Genomic DNA, 24387 nt, shown 5'->3' with positions numbered 1-24387 from the left:
AGGCTGACTTTGCTTTGATAACTATCATTACATGGTTTCCTGATCCTATGCATTTAAGGACCAGAGACCCCTGGGATCACATAGATGTCCCAAGTAATTTTCAGCACCTCAAGGTTCAAATACACAGAATCATTAGGCCAGGCCATTAAGTCCTTAGCAGCTGGGCGAAGAGGGGCTTATAGGCTAACTGAACATTGGTTGGGAGCATCTCACCACCAAAAATGAAAATATTACATACTCCTTATAAATATACATTAAATTAATTTTCTCCAATTATTTTAACTACTGATTTTGCTCAAGGGCAAAAGCAGTAGTTACAGTAAGATTGGTTAATTGTGATTGACTTCGGGTTCTTTCTATAAGAAAGAACTATTTTCTGTTTTGATAATATACTTTAAAAAGTATAAAGTATATTTTTAAAGTACATTATACTTAAAAAATCTTTTTTCTATTTTGATAATATACTATAATCTATTTTCATTTTTTTAATTTCAGCCAGATCCACTGGTACTCCAGTTTTACTTCTAGCTCTGTGTTAGGGGATCACTATTTTTAAGGCTCCAGGAACCATATGTGTGTTACCAGTTGTATTATCACTCTGACCCTTTTTGGATTTTTATTTTTTGAATTTGGGCCAAACCCAGCAGCATTTGAGGACTGATCCTGGCTTTGCTCTTAGAGTTCCCCATAGAGCTCAGAGGACCAAAGAGATGGCAGAGATAAAAGCTGGACATCAGGGCCTGCGTGGTGGCACTAGAGGTAAGGTGTCTGCCTTGCGAGCTCTAGTCTAGGATGGACCATGGTTCAATCCTCCGGCATCCCATATGGTTTCCCAAGCCAGGAGTGACTTCTGAGCACATAGCCAGGAGTAACCCCTGAGCATCACCGGGTGTGGCCCAGAAACAAAACAAAAACAAAACAAAACAAAACAAAAACTGGACATCCTGGGAGCTGGAGTAATAAGTATAAGGGTTACTTATTCAAAAGACATTATAATATAACTTATATATTATAATGTTAAGTTTATCCAGAAGCTTATGTGACAAACCAGAGGTTATTTAAAACACTAGGTTTATAGTTCAAACAGCTTTCGCAATACTGTTTTCATTCTTAATGTTTCTCCATGTCAATGTAACAATTTAAAGTAGGTGAAGCGTTTCTACTTTAAAAGAGCAAAATAAAACTACAACTTTTAATTAAAAATAAATAATTAAAATAATTTAAATAAGTTAAAAAAATAATTGAGCATGTGCCATGTAGACCCAACTTACAAGTGATTGGACAGAGACCGTCCAACTCAGAGCCCCAGAGCCCAGACGTGGAATCGACACAGGTTCCAGCAACAGCACCAGGAACCAAATTCCTCCCTGGGAAATTCCTAATACCGCTCTGGCACCAACTCGCAATAGTTTTGATATGACACCCTGACATGAGGAAACGGCAACAACTTGAACTAAGAGAGAGCTGTCCTATCTCATCCCCTACCAGTCTGATGCAATCAGGAGACATGACAGCCTTTGCTCTATGCAAAAACCAAAATGGCTAACTACATAAGACTTACCTTGACAAACATGGACTGGGCAGAACCTATCGAGGGCCACTGAGAAAGATTCTAACTGAGGCTTCAGCCTAGGATTTGTACAGAAACCAAGATCTCTAATTCCAGGGGTCTGACTTTGACAACTGAGCAGAACTTCTGGAACCATACTGAAAGACTCTATCCTAGGCTCTGTTCTAGGATCTGAGCAAAAACCAAGACCACTAATTATGGAAACTTATTACAACAACAGGGATGGAATAGAACTTCTAGAACTTTAAAATAAACAACTCTCTTCTGTCCTTTGTCCTATAATTTATGCAAATAACAAGATCTCTAGCTACAGAGGTGTGATGTCATCATCCATAACCTACTGAAAGTTCTCTGGTGCTATAAAAAGAACTTGGGATGTGAAAATTAGCAGGTATGGAGTCTGTAATTGTTCCCTGGCAGTATGGTTTAAAGATGTATCTCTTAGGCCAAGGGAATTCCCATTCTAATTCCCCCAATATTTACTGTGCCTTTGCAAAAGGAGGAGGAGGAGGAGGTGAAGAAGAAGAAGAAGAAGAAGAAGAAGAAGAAGAAGAAGAAGAAGAAGAAGAAGAAGAAGAAGAAGAAGAAGAAGAAGAAGAAGAAGAAGAAGAAGAAGAAGGAGGAGGAGGAGGAGGAGGAGGAGGAGGAGAAGGAGGAGGAGGAGGAGGAGGAGGAGGAGGAGGAGGAGAAGGAGGAGGAGGAGGAGGAGGAGGAGGAGGAGGAGAAGGAGGAGAAGAAGAAGAAGAAGAAGAAGAAGAAGAAGAAGAAGAAGAAGAAGAAGAAGAAGAAGAAGAAGAAGAAGAAGAAGAAGAAGAAGAAGAAGAAGAAGAAGAAGAAGAAGAAGAAGAAACCTTTTTTAAGTAGTAACTGGTTTGGTGTCTTTTTTTCTTTTTTTGTGTTTATTTATTCATGTTTGATTTTGCTTTATTCTGTTTTTTTTTTTGTTTGTTTGTTTTTGGGGTTTTTTTTTGTGGCGGGTTGCTCTAAGTTTTGTTCTTTATGTACTTTTGTTATAACGGCCCTGTTGGTTTTTGTTTTGTTTCTGTTTTTTTGTTTGTTTCTTTTCCCTTTCTCCTTCTAAAGGAAAATTTATAACACTGAGACGGACTCCCCCTTGTTCCTTTTTTCTCTTTTTCTTTTTCTCCTTTTGATTTTGTGTTTTTTTCCTTTCCTTTATCTTTTTGCATAACTCCAACAGAACCACATTACTAGAATTATTTTGTTCAGCCTCACAATTTGAGGGGGAAAAATGGATGGTTCCAAGACCAAACAGTTGAATGAACATTTGGTGGAAATAAAAAATGATCCAACTTGAACACCAAACCCATAGTCAACGACAACAGAATCAATACCCAATTTACAAGAAGCTGTGCAAGTGGGAAACAGTTACACTATCATTATGGAGGGTAAAGGAGGGAGATATGGGATGCATGCTGGAATAGAGGTAGAGGGAAGACAACACTAGTGGTGGAAATGCCCTTCATTCATTGTCACTGTGTGCCTTAAATATTTCTGTGAAATAATTGTAATTCACTTTGACCACAATAAAAATTAAAAAAATAATTGGGAGGATTTGAGGTCAGAGCAGGCAGAGTTCAGGGGTTACTCCAAATTTAGAGCTTGGGAGTTACTCCTACAAGTATAAGGAGGTCCATACTGTGGTAATGTTGAACCCAAGTCTCTGGCATGTGCTCTAAATCTTTGAACTAATCCCTGAACCATAATTCAATCATTTTTATTAAAAATTGACATATTTTTTAATTTTTATTTTCTCTTTAATTTTCTTTTTTAGTCTTGGGCTACACATAGTGGTATTCAAGAATGCTGGCAATGCTCTGGGCAATCATATGTGGTACTGGGGAAAAATATGAGTCAGCTGCATGCAAGAAAATACCTTAACAACAATACTAGTTCTCCAGTCCCTATTTTGTATTTTATATATAATAAATTTAGTTTAGTGTTTCTCATATCTTTTTTCTTTCTGTCTCTATTTATTTGTTATATTGATATATTAAAATATAGTAATGAAACTCATGTTAATCTTATTGATGTCTTACAAGGAGAAAAAGATGTAGATAATTTAGCTTAGTTTTATATACTAGCAATGAACTATTATATACTCAAATACAAATAGATATTGTATGAAAATATATATTAATAAGTATATATGTATATATTCTGATAAAATTAACTTTTAATTTCAATGCTTGTTCTAAGGAAGCTATTTCTAAAAAAAGAGCTATATGACATTGCTATTATAACAGCTAAACAGTGGGGCTTGTTCAGCTTAGTCCACTCATTTGTGTAAATAAGCATCATGTGGTAAGCATCATCCTATAAACTGAGATGAATATGACAAACATGTCCTCCTAAAGTTTCAGAGAGGTTGGAATAAAATACTAAGTGACCCCTGTTACTGGTCACTCTGGGCAGATTGCTGACAAAATATTATTTAGGAAGAGGACAAAGTTCTCTGAGGGAAGAAAAAAGGAACTTAATTTGAAAAAGGGGAAGCTCATAGAGGTCCTAAATAATAGGTAAACTGATCCCCCAAAAGGTATAAGAGCTATCAAGGGGAAAGTGAAGAGTAGGTTTTATAAGTAAAGGGAGAGGGTTACCTTTGTGAAGAACTTGTTTGGATTACTTGAAGAAAAGATGTAAAAAAAAAATAAGGTAATTGTAATAAGCAATTGTAATTTATTTACCATCTCCCAAGAGCCAGGGTTCTTATTTTAGGATGTTATCTGACAACTTGGGATTCAGGATAATTTATTCAATAGGATAATTGGATACTCTATCAATCATTTGGAAAGCTTTAGGAGCACTTTTAGTAGAATAAGGGAAAATTGTAAACAAGGACAATGCAATATTTGCTAGTCAGAAAAATTAAAATTTCTGGAACATGCTGAGGGAACACTGCATTCTGCTGTGAGTGCTGAAAAAGTTGTGTTTGCAATGAGTACTGAGGAAAATTGGGCTTCCTTTTAGAGGTTGGAGAACAATAAGGCCCTTCCCTCTTTAAGTAAAGTAGATAAAGGCTTGGACTTGGGAAAAATTATGCCGGTAAGAGAACTAAACTGAGTATGAAGATGTGAGGAAAATTTAAATTGAACTAATAACCAGGGAATGGATGACACCGAGCCTAATTTGCTATGCTTTATAATTTTTGGGGAGGTTTTTGGGTCACACCGGTGATGCTCAGGGGTTACTCCTGGCTCTAAGCTCAGAAATCACTCCTGCCAGGCTCAGGGGACCATATGAGGTGCCAGAATTTGAACCACCAACCTTCTGCATGCAAGGCAAACACCTTACCTCCATGCTATCTCTCCGGCCCATGCTTTATAAGTTTTAAACCACATCTAGGAAATAGAAAGCCTGTTGTTGAGACAATGTATGTGATTTTCTAAAGAATCCAAAATTTAGTTAGGCTATGATGTAATGAGAAAAGAACTTAAGTTCTCTCTCTCCTAAATGAGATGCCATTGGGAAATGAAGGTCCTGTTGGCTAGCCAGGGGTTAGTGTAGCTAATTTTCTACAATAATGTAGCATTAAAAATAAAAATTTTCTAGCCGTGCAAAATGAAAAAGGCAACATCAGTAAATTTAGTAATCTTTTATTATTTTTCCAAAGAACCAAAGAAGTTCTAGAAGTTAATGAAACATGAAATAAAAACAGAATTTAACACAGAAGATATAATATATAATTATTACAAAATTATCATAATGATTTATTTAAAAGACATGTACAAACATATCCAAATCTTTAAGAGTCATGTGTTTATCTCGAAGAAGTAAAGTATTCAAGTAATATTCAAATAAAAATATTATTTAAAAACTTTCAAACTACAAATGACCATTAGGCTTTTTTATTAAAAATAAAAAAATCCATTTATATAAAAATTAGAAAGAAGGGGATTACATAGATCCTAGTTTCTTCATCAACTCTAACCCATAGTAGTGACTTCTACATTTATAGTATTCCTAATAAAATAACTAATAAATACCATTTAAAAGTGAATGAATAAGTTATGGCATTATGCCATACTTAGAAGACATCAAGTGTCTAATGTTTTAGAAAAGGAATATACTCGTCCTTATAGAACTTGACCTTAAAAAATTCTAATTAGAAAAATTCATTCTACACAGATAATGCTACTATATACCCAGATTACTAATGTAGCATAATTAAAAATACAATCAATTGCAAGGGTTTTCTATAACATATTTCTCAAGAAGCAGTACTAGTTCTTCTATCTCATGCACAGAAGGTAAATAGTCTATCTCAATTATTGTATTCTAATATAATATGAGTCACTTATCCAAAATGCACAACTTTTTAGATAAAGAATAAACTCGAGATATAAACCAGTCACTTTAAAATATTTTTGAACAAATGTGTGATTCTTGATTCTTTTCAGTCCAGGAACAGACTTTAAATATAGCAGATAAAATCATATCCAATAGATTGCAGGCATACCTATGCTAATTACTCCAGCTGTAAGCAGAGAGTAGCAGGAACCAACATAGGTTATTTTTTCCACCTCTAAATTGATGTACAGAATTTATAAAGATTCTTGACTCCTGGGAGTAAATCTGTCCTTCTTCTCTTCACTGGGATCTGACAGAAACGGGTTCAGAAGAGGACAATCTTCTCAATGTCCGGTTCTTATTCTTCATGCTTTTCTGGTTATTGCTGTTGAGAAAGAGTTGTTAGCAGTTTTATCTAACTTTTCACCCACCCTGCCTGTTTCTCCAACCTAATCTTAAAATGCACAGTTTACACCCAGTGAAAAGCAAAGATTGAAGGACATTACTAAGGACAAAAAAGAATTTCTAATTGAACTCTGCCTAACTTCTTAAGCACTCAATGCTTACAATTGAGAAGAACGCCCCAGGACATTTCAGCAACACTTTCCTATCTTTCCAAGAACACCCTTAAGTGTATGATATGATTTGAGCTAATCAAATCATTTCAAGAACCGAAAGAATTCTACACCCTTCTATAGAAATGAAAGAATCGCTCAGATCCAAGTGATAGATACTTGTTCAATTTGCTGTAAATGAATCCTTTGATCCAAGGGGTTTGTGGGTCCAGGCACACTGGCTCGGTACGGCCTTTCAGCGTGGCTCTGCAAAATAAAAGGATAAACAGGTGAGGTGCAGGGGACCAAGAACCCAGGGAAGTTTGGGGGCGCGGGGAGGGAAGTGTGGGATTTCCTCTTGCCAAAGTTGCAGTGCATATCCATCACAGCTCACCAGGACTTACAGAATTTCCAATCTGGAGCAATGTGGCCCTGGAAAGATCAACTGCAGTGTACTGATCAAACTGGAGTGAAAAGATGATTGAGTCACAGTTAAACAGATGCAACGCAGCTCTCTCACTACTGCAGCTACTGGTCCAGCTGGGGCAAAGAGAAAAAAAAGAGATCATTACAAGGCAGGTGACAGGGAAAACTCTAGCTCTGTGAGGTGTGGCCCCCCCCCAACCCGGGATGGAATGCTCCTCAGGAGCTCCGCACTCTCACCGCTTGCCAATGGCCCTTGCTGCGCCACTAGCAGCAGCGCCAGAAGCGCGCACAGCGAGCGTGGAGGCCAGGGAAAGCGGGCGCCTTGGAGTGGCAGGCGGCTCATTGCGGTGCAGGAGCGGCTAGAGCCAACAGCTTCCTCGGTTGTGCAGAAACGCGAGGCTTTGAAGCTCTGGAGCTGTGCTGCTTCTCCCCAATTCTCTGCATCTCTTTTATTTCATCCTCCTCCCCCTCTCTTCCCCAAGGCAGGAAGCTGGAGCTATGGGAAGCTTGGGAAATTCCCTGAAATGAAGAGGGCGGGAAGCAAGGGGAGGACAGATGGCAACTGGGCAAAGGAGGGGTGGGTAGCTGGGAGGAGCAGGCTACCCAGGTACCGCGGTGGGTAGATGTGGCCCAACCCTGTGACAGGTAAGGTTCAGATTGGGGAGAGGAAGCACGATCCAGAGGGCGGATCTATAATCTGGGCTGTCTGTGGCAAGCTAGGGCAGGTTATTCTTATTCTAGAGGCAGGGGACAGAACATCTCCAAACTCCCCACCCGCCCACCCTCTCTGCACAAAGCTGCTCATCATCTCCATCTAAAGAGAAAGAAGAACCAAAGTAGCAGATTTGGTATTTAGCAATAAAAAACTCGAATATATATTATTATTACTATCATCAAGAGATGAACTGAAAGACCGTCTCCTGTTTACAGATATGTCATCTAGGCCCTTGAATTCATTTATTAGTCTCTGCTTCTAGTACTCTTTATTTAAACAAACATGACCAAGTTTTCTCAATCCCGATTGAAGTAAAGAATACAAGTCTTACTGGAAAAACCAAACTGTACTCTTACTAAACATCAAATATTGAGCAAAATATTTTTTTGCTTTTTGTTTTGTTTGTCCTGAAAGTGACTATCAAACTGTTCTGGAAGATGATGGCTTGTTTTCTGTTTCAATATATTGGGAATATGATGATATGGAAAAGGTTCAAACTGTAGCTATGCCAGACAGCCAAGGAGAAGCTAGATACAGGAAGTCAATGAATTTAAGAGACTTAACTGGAAGTTTAGTCTAGGGATTTAAATTAATTTGACAGCAAGTCAGCATCTATTCTGGTTTTACCCAAGCAACTTAATTTTCCCAGGAAGAGTGGGCTGAATCATACACATAAACATTTGGAACCATCCTGCTTCATGATTTGTAGTATATCCAAGGCTGTTTTCACAGATCAATTCTAAACAGAGCCCAGAAGTTCACCTCAATTTGAGAGGTGAAACAGACTCCAAATTCACTCTCTACATTACAGAGTAGAACACAAAATTTAAAGGCCGAGTTGTTGCATATTTAATTACATGACAGTCACCAACTGGTAAGATTAGGGAAGGGTCATGAGGTATGATTTCTAGTTCCTTCTGACACCGAGATGTGCATGCTTTACCTAGTTTGTACTTAGAATCAACTTAATTTAAAATTTAAAATTACAGAACTTATACTTAGAGAGTGTTTGTCAAAGAATATTTTCTGGTTGGCAAGCAGGTAATAGAAAGTCCCCACTTGAAGTGGGTTACCAAATTGCTCAATCTATCAGGAAACAGTGTAACTTAACCTAGGTCTCACTGAAGTCATTCAAATTCATTACTTCTGTTGAACTAACTACTGCCTAAGCCTCTCTAACAGGGGTTTTGTCCGGTTTTGTCAAAGATAGGACTGTGGACTCAGGACTCATGTTGTTGAAAATGAAAACACCAAGCACACAGAGGCTGAGTTTTTAGTCATTGCTTCTTTATAACCAATTTATTTGCTTTACTTGTAGATATCCAGGTAGCAGAGAAAAATGACTCTGCTGTTGTTTGTGGATTTTTTTTTTGTCCAAAACTATAATAAAATAATTCACTTGCAACCAGAGAAACAACATGGTTGAAAGTGCACCTAACTTTCTAGGTGATTTACCTTAGTTTGATTCTCCAGTATCACTCTCATCCCTGAGAATGACTAGGAGTGAACCCTGAGTGAAAGAGGAAATTATAAGCACTTTGGGGTATGTCTCCCAAACAAAAATATACACAAAGAAAATAAAATAATTTATAACTGGATAAACATACAGATAACTGGGATACATACATACAGATAAAAAAAACATACCGATACAAGCATACAGATAACTGGGAATATTTACTGTAATCAAAAGGAATAGAATTTTTGTCATTTTATTCAGTAATGCAATTAAATGGAAATAAAATATTTTTAATGGTTTGCAGCTTCCAGAAAACTTTCATGTTCGTCATTTGAGCCTCGTATTGGTATTTTGACACAGTTAAGAAAGTTCTCCTGTTCCAATTTCTCAATCAGCGGAAGAAAGTATTAAAAAAAAAAGTTCAGTAAAATGCAGGATTGAAAGTCAAGCACAAGAGAATTTACCACAAGGAATCTTTAATGGCTTCCAGACCAAAACCAACTTTCTTCACAATCATTGGCAAACACTCCCTGACTCTTCACATCTGGCTACCCAATTTGCTTATATTGCCCAATACTATATTTTAGAGATCTTGAAATCATTAGTTTACTTCTGGCCACCGATGTCAAACTTCTAAGAATGTACAGGTTAACTATGGGATGTTTGCCTTGCACATAGCCCACCTGGATTTGATCCTTGACATCCCTGATGGACCCCCGACCCTGCCAGGAGTGATTTCTGAGCACCAGAGTCAAGAGTAACCCTTGTGCTCTCCTGGGTGAGTCCCCCCCAAATAACATATAGGTTTAACTAATTGTCATTTTTACTTGCTTGCCAAAACTCTTCCTTTAAGACAAATGCAAAGTTCTAGTGTCTTTGGAAGGATTTGTTCTGAAAAATCCAATTAAAATGTATTATTTCCATTGCTCACTTTAGAACATTGACTGTATTTGTAATATTTAACTCATAAGACAGAGTTTAATTATTCATTAATTTTGCTTTTGTCTCTTTCAAATCATTTATAAATTCTTTTAGATCAGTGGTGATAGTTTATTCTCATGAAACTTCTCAAAAATTTTATGTTTGATGGCAAGAAGACCAAGAATATTTGCTTTATCAGATAATGATATGTTGTTGTTTAGCTGTGCTCTTTAAATTGCAAGTAAGTTTTAAAGCTAAGAAAGAAAAAAAACAATAATTTTCTATCAACAATTATTTAAGGTATTCCACTTTTGAATTGATTTTCTTTCCAAGTTGGAAACTGTTTCTTTGTTATTCTTAATGACATTTTAGATAATATTTTTCATTACTGAAATTTAAACTATTAAAAAGAACTTTTAGAAGAAAGCTGGCAATTGTTGTTAAAATAAAGAAAATTATACTTTTAAAGTTTCAGCTAACTAGTATATGTTCTATAACTTCAGAGATTGATAGAGATAAACCATAAAAAATTATGATTAAGATACACCTTGTTGGGGCCTGAGAGGTGGCGCTAGAGATACGGTGTCTGCCTTGCCAGCGCTAGCCAAGGAAGGACCGCAGTTCGATCCCCTGGTGTCCCATATGGTCCCCCCAAGCTGGGGGCAATTTCTGAGCTCTTAGCCAGGAGTAACCCCTGAGCATCAAATGGGTGTGGCCCAAAAAACCAAAACAAAAAAAAATTTAAAAAAAAGATACACCTTGTTGAATATTAATAGTGTGAGAATGGTGTTCTAAATTTATCTTTTTTAACAAATTGGGGGTTTTAATGACTTAAATTAAAATATTAAATAAATCTTTTGAAATATTTTTTCTGTTTCTATTCTCCTTCATGTTTATTACTCTATATTATCTTAAAGAGATGAGGTAACTAAAGTTTTAACTATATCATCTATTTAAGTACATTAAAAATAATGATTCAATTTGGAAGAGGTAGGGAAATGAAGAAAGTGAAAGTTCTCTATGCAAAGAAAGAAAGGCTTTTCCTTTTGGGCTAACTTCAATAGCAATGCAATATGTCTCCTTCCACATTGACCTGGCAGCTCAATGAAGAAGCAGAATTGTATAAACACATTTTCTGCAAAGTTTTTCAAGATTTACTATAAAGTGTCAGGACATTTTTTTAAAATTTTATTTAAAAGCCATAATTTACAAAGTTATTGATAATTACCTTCAGATGTATAGTATTTCAATACCAATTTTACCACAAGGGTCAACTCCTATCACCAGTATTCATATACTTATTCATCCTCACCTTACTCCTCCAACCCCCATCTCTACCTCCTGCATGCCACCTTGACAGGTACACTAAAAGATGGGTTGGGTTGTTGCTGATTAGATCTTATGTTTTCAGTATTGTTGAGTCTGTACTTTAGGATTATAGCTATACCACTTTTCCGCATCACCAATATAATAAAAGCCTTGTCAGGAATGTGGTTTGTTGTTGTTGTTGTTTTGTCCACAATTCAATGCTTCTTGCTGTCCATTCAGAGATAGGAATGAATAAATAAAACTAAATTAATTCCAAATTAAGCTAGGCTCCCAGTAGCTATAGGTAGGCTTTTTAATGCTACTTTATGGGTAGATGGGGGTAGCTATTTATTTTCAGTTTAGATGTGCAAGTCTGAAAAATGTTTTGTTGACAAGAGATTATACACAAGAAAATAAAAGTATTTGAGGATTGTAAACTGCCAAAGACTTAGTTTTCTCAGAAAGAGAAAACATTATTCATTGTTCATAAATTTTGTATGACTTAAACACATCCATGTAAATACATACACATGCATTCTAAACATTTTAGATTTTAAGTGAAAAATTGGCACTACTCCCAAGCAATATTAGGAGGCCCAAGTGTCTCTCATTACACAGTTTTGATGCTTAAGTCTGAGGATACAATATTACTTGTTCTTGTTATGCCTGAGATTACATGAATCACTCATTGGTGCTTAAGAACCTCCAGAACCACACCCAGTATAGCTTGTGTTCTCCAGAGCTGAGTGAAGACTAGGCAGGAACTTTAAAAACCACTGTACTGTTTCTCTGGCCTTCTTGAGAAGTCATTTTTTTTTTTGTATTGAAACCCTATATAAAAATTAGACTTCTAATGCAATGTTTAATTATGCTCACTTATTACTTTATGATCTTTACTTTCATGGGGGGACACATCAGATGTCATTCATCTTCTATCACAGTGGTGCAAGGAATCAAATCCAGGGGCTCCCCTCAGAGAAAACATGTATTCCAGCTCTTTTATCTTCCTAGATCCTCTACATATTTTGTGGGAGAAGGAGGGGAAAGGTTTGGGTCATATTCAGAGGTTCTCCTTTTCTGTGCTGAGATCGATCTTTACTGCACAGTAAAGCAATCTTTACTGCACAGTAAATCTGTTGGCACCTTAATACTGGACATCCAAGTGTTGAGAACTGTGGGCAATACATTTTTCAATCAGAATCTACTTAACTCATGGTCTTTGCTAAAGAAGTTTTAAATGATTTGAATTATATTAATTATATTTTTACAAAACAAGAATCAAAAGCCAAAAATCAAAATAGAAACCATTCTCATACATGATTTTCTTTACTTTTTTTTTCAGAAATATGATTATGGAATCTCAGTAAATAACTACTTTAATGAACTTTTATAAATACCATTTTAAATGTTGGGGATTAGAAATTAATCTCACTGACATAAAACGTGTTGCATATCAAACTAAGCACCATAACCCTAGAAATTCTAGCTAATACTTGGATTAGTTTCTTACTAAGCTATTAAAAAATTTGAAGTATGGTTTTTCTTCAGAAAGTAAATAGACCAAGCTGCTTTAGTAAAATATATTTTTTGAGTAATTTTGGTTTCTGAAAAGTTTAGCATTGGTAAATCAGACTGGAAGTCTTTGCTTTGGACAAAAAATTTCTTGGGAACAACTTTTATTTCCCCCCTAATTTAAAGATGCATACTGGTCACTGCTATGACCAAGGCTTATGTCATGCACAGAAAAAAAGAGAAAATAGTAGTGGCTAAACTATTAGAAATAAAAAATAACTATCTGGGGTCAGGAAGTGGTGGCACAAGCAGTAAGGGCGTCTGCCTTGCCCTCCACTAGCCCTAGGAAGGACCGTGGTTAGATCCCCTGGTGTCCCATATGGTCCCCCAAGCCAGGAGCGATTTCTGAGCATATAGCCAGGAGTAGCCCCTGAGTTTCATTGTTGTGGTAAAAAATGAATGAATGAATGAATGAATGAATAAATAAATAAGTAAATAAATAAATAAATAAAACCAAAAATAAAAATAATTAACTTCTTTCACAATAAGAGTATGCAAAATTTAGTTCTTTGTAATAAAAAGGTTCATTTAGTTTGAAAAGGAGATAAGTAAAAAATAGTACTCTCATAAAGGAACCCATATAAATTAGACTTTTATGAATCATTCAAATGAGGGACCAGAAAATATGCCACTAGCTTTGCTTGCAGCTGTAGTAGATGTGACAGAACATCTCACTCTATTATCTTATATAATCATATTAGTCCTCCAGGATTTATTCCTGAGCACAATTAGGAACAGCCTCTCAGGTTTTGCTGGGTGTGGCCCCTGTTTACATTATCACCCCCTAACTGGACAAACAAAAGAGGTAGTCAAGCTATATTATTTTTGTCATATAAATATGCAGGCTTTTTTTTAAATCTTCTTTATGGGACATTAGAAAAAATACAAGGTCATTAGTTGCCTGACATATAGCAGACCTGAGTCGAGTTTCCAGCATCCCATATGCTCTATCAACATTGCTAGGAGTGATCCTTGAGTGAAGATCCAAGATTAAGCTCTGAACATTGGTGGATGGTCCCAGAATTAAAGAACACACACACACACACAAAATTTTTATCTATTTCATTTCTCTGAAAGCTATCAACAGAATTCAACAATTTGTGCCTATTTCTATAGTTTATTTTGTTCCACAGATCTCTTTATCTTTACTTACATCCAAACCAAAATATTCTTTTTTGGGTAGGCTGTTGAGTGTGAGTCTGGTAGCTTTGCTTTTCCTTGTTTCTAAATTTATAGGGCACTATAATTCTTTTGCTACTGAAAAAAAAAAAACTTCTAGACTCTTATTTGACATAGTAGTGGATAGAACTATCAAACCATGCAAAAAGGTCAAATCCAAATGGATTAAAAACCCTGATATCAGACTTAAACCATAAGGTATATAGAAGGCAATGTCACTTTATGACATTGAGACCAAAGGCATCTTCAAGGAAGAAACACCACTGTCCAAACAAGTGGAAGCAAACAGAGAATTTCCTTTGCACCTCAAAAGAAACAGTGACTAGGATACAAATGCCACCCAAGGAATGGAGAAACTATTATCACCAATACCCATTAGATAAGGGGCTAATTCTAAGACATGTAAGGTACTGACAGAATTTAGTTGGAAAAATATCATCTAACCCCATCAAAAATTGGGAAGAAGAAATGAACAGACACTTCCTAAAGAAGAAATACAGATGCCCAAAAGGCACATGAAAAAATGCTGCACATCATTAATCATTAGAGAGTTGCAAATTAAATAATAATGAGGGTACCATCTTACAGCACAGAGTCTGGCACACATCACAAAGATAAGAACATTTAGTGTTTGAGGGGATGTGGGGAGAAATGAACTCTCATTTACTGCTTGTGGGGAAATGACATTTAGTCCAGCCTTTCTAAGAAACAATATGGAGATTCCTCAAGAAAACTGGAAGTTGAGTTACCATATGACCCAACAATACCATTCTCAGGGATATACCCTAGGAAAACAAAAACACAATACAAAAATGCCCGTGTGAACATATAGTTCATTGCAGCTCTTTCACAGTAGCGTAGAATCTGAAACAAACCAGGTACCTGAAAACAGATGAATGGCTAAAGAAAATGGTACATATAAATACATAATGGAATACTATGAAGTTGTCGGGAAATATGAAGGTCATAAAATTCTCTTATACATGGATGAACATGGAAAATATTTTGCTTAGTGAAATGAGTCAGAGGGAGAGAGAAAGACACAGAATAGGTCTCATTTATCTGTGGGATTTAAGAAAAAATAAAAGATAGTATGTAATAATACCCAGAGACAATAGAGATGAAATTTGAAAGGACCAGCCCATGAAATAAAGCTTACCACTAAGATTGGTGAGTGCAATTAGAAAAATAACTATCATGATATTAGTAGTGGTTGAGAGAAATAGAATGGCTGTCTCAAAGACAGGCAGGGTGTGGGGGAAGAGGAAGATGGGTGCATTGGCGGTGGGAAGGTTTGCACTGGTGAAGGAGATGTACTTTTTTATGAAGAAAACCCAACTACAAACATGTTTGTAACCATGGTGCTTAAATAAAAGATATTAAATATATATTGAGTGATACAACTGGTGAACATTGAATAGATAATTACCGATTTATAATATTATATATCATGATAGGGTCAATATTTTCATTACATATTTTATTAAAATTTATTGGTTTTTTCCTTTTTTTTTGGTGGTGGTTTTTGGGTCACACCTGGCAGTGCTCAGGGGTTACTCCTTGCTCCATGCTCATAAATTGTTCCTGGAAGCCAAGAGATGCCAAGATTCGAACCGATGATCTTCTGCATGAAAGGCTAATGCCTTACCTCATGCTATCTCTCTGACCTCTTATTGGTTTATTCTTAAAATTGTATTATTTTTTTACAATGACAGTTTTAAAATGTTCATTTCCAGACCAGTGAGATAGTATTAGGAATTTAATTTAAAGTAAGAAATTTAAACTGTGGATCTGAAAAAGATCCTGTCATTTAATTTATAGTACACTATAGTACAATAATATGTATGTATATACACACATATATATATATATCAGAATATATAGTTAGACAATATGCCAGGTATAATGATACAAGCAGATATTGCCAGGGTTAATGATACAAGCAGATGGTGCATTATATAGTTTTGTCTGCCTATGAAATGTAGAGTTTTTTTATGTTTTTTTTTGTTTATTTTATTTCGCTTTTTTTTTTGCTTTTTTGGGCCACATCCTGTGACACTCAGGGGGGTACTCCTGACTATGTGCTCAGAAATTGCTCCTGGCATATAGGACACCTGGGGATTGAACCACAGTCGCTTACTAGGTTTGCTCTCTCAGGCAAAAGGCCCTACAGCTTGTGCACCGCACTGGCCCCTATGAAAATGCAGTTTTAAAGCTTTGTCATTAGGCATTACCTATTGGGATAATTTATCTTTGATTGTCCTCTATTATTATTAAATATTCTTCTTTATCTGTGATACTCTTGTATTAATAAGATCTTCTGAAAATTTATGCTTATTATCTGTAGGCTTTTATAAGCTTATAGGTTTTATTGCTTTGCTAGCTTATTTCTGATCTGTCTTTGTCCATCTACTGACTTTAATTTATAGAAATATATCTTTTATATTTAAATTCCTTTTCTATGGGCAACTTAAGACTTTGAATTTTTAAAATTCAGTCAAAAATTCTCTTTTTATTATAAAATGGACACGTATTACTTAGAATATTTTGTGTTTTTTCTCTGACAGCTTATAATTCTTACTAAATGTTGTCATAATACAGTGACGATTTCTAACCACTTTTTATCTTCTTTTTATGAGCTGTTTAACAAGAAATTTTGGTAAAAGAGTTCCCCCAGTTTAATGCTTATGATTGAACTATATCATGGGAATCGTTGGACTTGTTCTTATGGCCCCCATATGCTCCATTAACTCCACGTGGCATTGCTCCTTTTTTGCATAGGCACATTAAAATGGGAAAATACTATATATACAAATAAGATCCTATCTAATAGAGATTGGAGCACGCAAATCTTGTAGTGCAAAGTGACCTTACACCCTGAACATTGACATAATGACCTGGCACAGGCCTCAGAAGAAAGGCCATTTTCCATTCACCTCTGAACCAGGGAAGCCATCCATGAAACGTCCAGGTTTGTCTATAACATCACCTGGAAGCAATCCTCTACCTCAGAAGACCCTACACTGCTCAGACATCGACCTGCTCAAAAGAGACTTCCCTTAACATTGAGAAGACTTAACAGCAACAACGACCTGCTTACAGGACAGGGCTCCCTGCATTGCCCTTTGATTGTGAGGTGAAACGAGAGGACACTCCACATCCTGACTTCAATGTAGGCTATGCAGATTCCAGGATCTTTAATACAGAAACATGATACCAACAACAGACTGTGTGAAAAATAAAAGTGTGTTGGCACTACAGACAATGTCTTGGAATGGACAATCTAGCTTGCCTGGAGCCTAGAGTTGGTCTTGTGCCAGGAAACTTCAGGGGTCGGGTCTCTTTGTATTTAGGCCAAGGTTATTCCTTTCCATGACCCTCATATTTTGGTGGGCCTATGCAAACAACAATTGCCACTCTAACACCATTTTTACTGTGCTCCTTTGACTTTAATCCTTAAAAAGAACTCACTTAAATTTTGAGGTTAACTTAAGCTAATATGCATGTACATGGAAATGTAAAAAAATACTATGCCTGTAATGTTTAAGGAGTTACATAAGTTTTATGGCTTTAGATTGCCTTGTGTGCTGTTAAGAAATATTATAATGTGTTACAATCTGGGGACTTGAGGGACAAAGTAATTGTACATGAATTCTGTCTTATTTATCTTAATGTTCTTTGGCTGAAAGTTCAAAGTTAAGATATCAGCAAGGGGACTTCTGAGAATTATGTTATGGGTGATTGTCCTTCCACTGTAACTTTACCTTGTCCTCTTTCTTTGAATCTTTGTTCTCATAAATAAAAATAAAAAATTAAAAAAAATTCTCTTTTTATAAATCCAGGACCCGCCTGAGCAGCCACGTGCAAGGCAAATGCCCTACCAATGTGCTATTGCTCTGCCCCCCTTCATGTGGTTTTGTAATTAAATATTACTGATACATTTTCTTTGTGTTTCAATATTTTTGTCTCTTAAGTATATGCCCTGACTTCTATGAGTAATGTCTCATTTTCTTGTCATAATACTTAATAACTTCAGTATCTCAAGAGATTTTTATTACATACTAATTAAGCTCTCTTAATTTTTCTCCTTGCATGTTAGGCACAGATAATATACTACACCGTATCATGATTAAGAAGAGTGGATCTGGGGCCAGAGAGCTAGCATGGAGGTAAGGCGTTTGCCTTGCATGCAGAAAGATAGTGGTTCGAATTCCAGCATTTCATATGATCCCGGCCAGGAGCGACTTCTGAGTGCAGAGTCAGGAGTAACCCCTGAGCACTGTCGTACGTGACCAAAAAAAAAAAAAAAAATCCATAAAACAAACTAAAAGAAGAAGGGTGGATGTTTCTGGTGGCCAGTTAGTTCAGAGTTCCCAAGTTCTGTAATTGTAGCAGGTTCAATTAATCAAATTTACCCTAAAATGTCTTGGAAGGGTAGGATTAAGATGAAATAGTTCCGATGCTCCTATTGACCAAATAAACATGTAAAAATGAACAGAACATGGGACCAAAGCAGTGGTACAGGGCATAAGGTGTTTGTCTTGTTTGCGCTAGCATACGATGGATCGTGGTTAGATGCCCCAGCATTCCATATGGTCCCCCAAGCCACGAGCGATTTCTGAGCACATAGCCAGGAGTAACCCCTGAGCATCATCAGGTGTAGCTCCAAAAAACCAAAAATAAACAAAAAATTGAACAGAGCACAGAAACCTACAGTGGATAAAACTAAAAAAATATGCTGAAAAAAAAACAGCCACCATCATCACAAAGGCAGATAACTCTGGGGAGGGCAGAACTATAGACATTCCTAGTTAAAGGGTGCTGACCTTGGGTGGGTGGAGCATTGGAGAAGCAGAGATGGAAAGATAAAGGAACAGCAAGTCTGGCAAGACCAGCTAGCACTGGACAGAAAATGCCAACCTAAGACAAGAGGGAGTTGAATAAAAAGAACATACAAAACATCTATGTTGTATTAGTGAACCACCAAATCAAAAAGACTCAACTCTCAAGAGTACTATATGATTGAAGTGTTGGCTTTGCCTCAACAGGCTCTCTTCCAGAGCTGCTACAGTCTTGACCCCTCTACCCCACCAGAAAGATTCCTTCTGAGTTATTAGGTTTTTCACAGAATTCTTTTTTTGGGGGGGTGGGGGACAGTCTGGGCCACAGTTACTCCTGGCTCTGCACTCAGAAATTACTCCTGGAAAGCTCAGAGGACCAGGTCAAACCCAGGTCAGCCACATGCAAAGCAAACACAGTACCCGTTGTGCTCTAGTTCCTGTCAGCAGAATTTATTTCTATATTTGAATATCCTGAGTTGTAGAGTCTTAGGGGTTCTTCAAACAAAGGCTGGTATGGCCACATTTGATCTAGTCTGGAAGCAGCCTTCCAGAGCTGAGCACTGTCCAGCAGGGTCCTAACCTCAGTACTGCCCAACAACACTTACAGTCTCTACCCTTACAGTCTCATATCTCCTGCTCCAATTTGCTCAAAGTCTCTGCTCTTCTCCATTCTTACCCCCAGATGTTAGAGAATTCAGGATGTTTGTAACAGCAGCTAGCTGAGAACCAAAGAAAATTTCCCCTATGCAGCACACTAGATTTAAGCTCCAACATAAGTTAAAGGAGACCTACTTCAAAAGATCCAAAATGTTTAGTTTTGTGCCTATTACATCAGAGAATAGATTCTGTCAGTCACAGCACAGATAGTCTACACCTGTCCCCCAGGCCATAGCTGCAAACATTCTCGAGGAAGCAACCAAGAGCTTAATCCTTGCTATATTTTTTAAAATTAATTTACTTACCACTTACCTTGAAACAAGTAGTAGACAAGGTGTAAACTCTTTCTGGACTACTAATCTTATCATAATGTAGAAAAATCTAAGAGACAATAACAATATTCCTTCCAAGATCACTACTATTATGGTTCATATTGAATACCAAAGCAATATAGCAGTCATTTCCATATGTTCTTTTAATATTACAATTTCAAGGGCTTATTATACTGGTAGTATAATATAGCAGTCATTTCCATATGTTCTTTTAATATTACAATTTCAAGGGCTTATTATACTGGTAGTGGGGCAGTGATATACTCTGGTATGAGATATAATCTGGGAACATGATAAAGGGAGATAGACATTGGTAGTGGGATTGGCCCTAATTCATTATATGTCTGAAACCCAACTATGAAGGACTTTGTAAATTACAATGGTTTCAATAAAATAAAATTTTAAAAAGTTACAATTTTATAAAAATTTTTTTTGGTTTTGGCCATACCCAGTGATGCTCAGGGGTTACTCCTGGATATTCACTCAGAAATCGCTCCTGGCTCAGGGGACCATAAGGGATGTCCTGCCCCTAAGGAAGTTGTCACTAACCCTTCCTTTCCCCTCCCCTTCTTATAGTATATAAGAAGGAATGTAGAATGCCACAAGGTCTTTTGCCTCTGTCCTGTTATGGACACCCAACGTTAGACACTGACCGGCCAGAAATAAAGACCCCACTTGAGCTTTTGCCTGAGTAATCATCTCTTCATTTCTCTGCATTGGAGTGTTACCTGGACTGCCAGACCTTTCATTGGCGAGCCAGCCAGGAGTCCTTGATATGCCCAGAGAGGAGTGGTGAATAGATGACTCAGTGGGTTCTAAGTAGTGTGTCTTGTGTTGTCGGTTGTAATTTGATGTATGTAGAAACTAGCAGTATATCTTGTGTTGTCAGTTGTAATTTGATGTGTGTAGAAACTAGCAGTATATCTTGTGTTGTCAGTTATAATTTGATGTGTGTAGAAACTAGCAGTATATCTTGTTGTCGGTTGTGATTTGATGTGTGTTGGAAATAGAAATAGGGAAATAGTTGTGTGATCGAGGGCTTGAGAGTCTCCACTCGACGTGTATTCTGGGTGGAATTAAGAGTCCCCACTGATGGATTCTGAGTGGTAGTGAACTGACGGGTTCAAAAACTATAGGTCACAACCCTGGAGGTGCCCCAGGAGTTGGTTTTTGCTGCAGTGGGAAGACGTTCCCGGGCTGCCATGGTGGACCCTATTTCTATTAATTGGAGATCTTCATTTTGAGATTTTGTTTTTCCTTTTGGGTAAGTGTGTAGGTTGTGTAGGTGTGTGTTGGCTTTATTTCCTTGAACTCTTCTTTTCCTCACTTCCTTTGTCCCCTCCATCTTTCCCTCATCTACTCCTTTGATTTTCTACTCCCATATGGGTCAGCAGCAAACTACCCCTTTGTCTCTTACTCTGGACCACTGGTCAAGTAAGGACTTGTGCACGAAATGTTCCCTAGTCATCAAAAAGGGCAAGTGGCAGACCTGTTGTGCTGCTGAGTGGCCTACCTTTCAGGTTGGATGGGCAGGGAGGATCTTTCCATGTTTTCCTATTCGCAGAGTGAAGGACATCGTGTACCGACCAGGTCCGCAGACATCCTGCTCAAGAACCCTACATTCTCATGTGGGAAGACCTTTGTACCAGCCCCCTGACTGGGTGCGGCCATTCCTTCCCCCTCCTAAACCTTCTTCTTACAGCCGCCCTCGGAGCCTACGATCCTACCCATGAAGGCGGAGGGGTGTCAGAATCAAAGCCTAAGGAAGAGCGAGCTGTGCCCTGCATTTACCCTGACACACGGACCTGCTTCTCTTTGACCCCCCTCCTTACCACCCATCTGCTCAGCCCCCTCGCTCCAGCAGAAGAGGCGGCAGCAGAACCCTGTTCCATCAGAATCCCCCTCCTCCTCTTTGCCTTCCCCCATGCCAAGGGAGAGGGGAAGGAGTAACTCCCTTGCCTCCATCACCCTCTGAGTCCATGCCGATGATAGGAAAGGGCCAGCCATGGGAGCCACAGCAAACAAAGAGATCCAGCATTTGGAGCTTTGCCAATCATGCCACTGAGGCCAGTAGGGCCTATGGTGGACGATGGGGGGGAGATGCCTACCCTCCAGTATTGGCCCTTCCCCTCTTCTGACCTCTATAATTGGAAGCTTAACCATCCCTCTTTTTCTGAAGACCCCACTAGGTTAATTAATTTTAGATTCTCTGATGAACACCCACCAGCCTACTGGACGACTGCCAGCAGCTGCTTCATACCCTGTTCACTACTGAAGAACAGGACCGCATATTGGCAGCAGCCCGAAGAATGTAATAGGATTAGATGGCTTGGTGACAACCAGACCTGATGTTATTGATGATGCTTTCCCCTTGCGGAGACTGAATTGGGACCCCAGCACGTACGAAGGTAGGGGGAGCCTGTCCACCTATCGCCAGACTCTCATGAGAGGTCTCCGGAAGCGGCTAGGAAGCCCACCAATTTGGCCAAGGTAAAAGAGGTGATACAGGACCGACGAGCCTCCCGCAGTTTTCCTAGAAAGGCTGATGGAAGCCTATAGGAGGTATACCCTTTCGATCCAACCTCCGAAACTCATCAAGCTTCAGTCATTATGGCTTTTGTAGGGCAGTCAGCAGCAGATATTAGAAAGAAACTTCAGAGGCTGGAGGATATCCAGGGAAAGACATTACAGGACCTAGTAAAGGAGGCTGAGAAAGTGTTCAGTAAGAGAGAAAAGGAGGAAAGAGAGGAGCGACTAGAAAAGGAGAGGAGAGAGTGGCAGGAGAAGAGGGACAGAGAAAGAAAGGAAGCAGAGAAAAAAGAGAGGGAAGAGAGAGAGGAGGAAGAACGAAAGGACCGAAGAAGGAATAAGGAACTGGCAAGGGTCTTGGCAGTAGTAGTAGCAGATCTAGCCAGGTCAGAAAGGTAGGGACCTGGGCCCACGAAGACACGACCCTGGACAAGGACCAATGTGCTCTGCTGCCAGAGGGGACACTGGGCTCGAGAATGCCCAACCCCCATGACCCCCGACCTTCAAGGACTCTGGCCCTTGAATCTTGAATAGGGGGTCGGGGCTCCAACCCCCTGGGAGCTCAGGGCTAAATTTAAGGTGGAGGGGACTCCCATAGACTTTGAACTTGACACAGGGGCAGTATACTGGTCCTAAAAAGCCTTTGGGACCTCTCTCTAGTAAGCAATCCTTAGTACAAGGAGCTAATGGAAGTAGCTACCGTTCTTGGACTACTTCCTAACTATGGACTTGGGGAAAGGAGAAATCAAGCATTCTTTCCTGGTCATACTGAACTGCCCCTCACCTCTAATGGACGGACTTGCTAACCAAACTCAGAGCCCAGATAACTTTTGAAGAAACTGGTCCAGAGATTGCTTTTCTAAATCCCAATGTCCAACCACTTACCACCTCTGTCCTGACCATTAGGGCTGAGGATGAATATAGACTATTCACAAATGATCCCTTGCCACATGGAAACCAAGACCGATTTTTGGTTGAGACTAGTTCCAGGAGCTTGGGCTGAAACTGCTGGACTGGGGTTGTCTACCTTGCAGGCTCCAGTAGTGGTAGAGTTGAAAGCTACTGCTGTCCCTGTGCGAGTCAGACAGTACCCCATGAGTCAGGAAGCGAAGAAAGGCATAACTCCTCATATTCGGAAACTTCTCCAACAGGGGGTCTAGTACAGTGTCAGTCAGCCTGGAATACTCCACTCCCAGTTAAAAAGCCTGGAACTGGGGACTATGGCCAGTACAAGACCTAAGGGTGGTTAACAGCCAAGTGGAAGTCATCCATCCCACTGTGTCTAACCCATACAATCTCCTCTGCTCACAGCCCCAGCCTGGCCCTCTCTGATGCTAGCAAGCCCTCTACCTTATATCTAGAAGAGAAATGGGGGATGACAAGGGGAGTGCTGATGCAGACGCTAGGTCCGTGGAAAAGGCCAGTTGCCTACCTATCAAAGAAACTAGACTCAGTGCCCAGCGGGTGGCCTAAATGTTTGAGGGCAATAGCCACAGCTGCACTGCTGGTAAAGGATGCGAATAAAATTTCCTTGGGACATAAATTAACTATAATAGCCCCTCATGCTCTGGAAAGTATAATTCGGCAGCCCCCCAACTGTTGGCTTTCAAATGCCCGTATCACTCACTATCAGAGTATCCTTCTAGACAAAGGCAGAATAACCATTGACCTACTTGTGACCCTAAATCCAGCCACCCTGCTCCCTGGAGAGTCAGAGACACCAGTGTTGCATAACTGCCAGGATTTGCTAGCCCAAGAGAGTGGGCAGTGAAGGGACCTACAGGACCAACCATTAAGGAACTCTGGCGTCATATGGTACACAGGTGGAAGTAGCTTCCTCCAGGATGGGGAGAGGTGAGCCAGAGCTGCAGTGGTGAGTGACCATGACATTATTTGGTCCCAGCGCCTAAAAGAGGGAACCTCTGCTCAGCGAGCTGAGTTGATAGCCCTTACCAGAGCACTGGAAATGGCAGCGGGAAAAAGAGCAACCATCTACATGGATAGCAGGTACACTTT

The 24387-nt window shown here is 38.7% G+C and overlaps 1 protein-coding gene across 1 annotated transcript; it reads right to left on the bottom strand.

Moving 5' to 3' along the window:
• Nucleotides 1–6178: 6178 nt before the first annotated feature.
• Nucleotides 6179–7201, bottom strand: LOC126032178 (C-X-C motif chemokine 6-like). Its single transcript, XM_049789865.1, has 4 exons — nt 7096–7201; nt 6837–6972; nt 6613–6699; nt 6179–6263 (listed from the first exon to the last, which is right to left on the bottom strand). Exons 1-4 carry the CDS (start codon nt 7199–7201, stop codon nt 6179–6181), a joined length of 414 nt encoding a protein of 137 aa, XP_049645822.1.
• Between the last annotated feature and the right edge of the window lie 17186 nt (nt 7202–24387).

Source organism: Suncus etruscus, chromosome 16, assembly GCF_024139225.1.
Source record: "Suncus etruscus isolate mSunEtr1 chromosome 16, mSunEtr1.pri.cur, whole genome shotgun sequence".
Taxonomy (NCBI): Eukaryota; Metazoa; Chordata; class Mammalia; order Eulipotyphla; family Soricidae; genus Suncus; species Suncus etruscus.
Note: the sequence above shows the minus strand (reverse complement) of the source record. Positions and strands in the feature narration are given on the sequence as shown.

Excerpts from the sequence above, each read along its gene's own strand:
- LOC126032178 (XM_049789865.1), bottom strand. The coding sequence starts at position 7,201 with ATGAGCCGCCTGCCACTCCAAGGCGCCCGCTTTCCCTGGCCTCCACGC. Across the intron at positions 6,973-7,095 it reads GCAAGGGCCATTGGCAAGCG|CTGGACCAGTAGCTGCAGTA; the intron begins GTGAGAGTGCGG and ends TCTTTGCCCCAG. Across the intron at positions 6,700-6,836 it reads TGCTCCAGATTGGAAATTCT|AGCCACGCTGAAAGGCCGTA; the intron begins GTAAGTCCTGGT and ends TTTATTTTGCAG.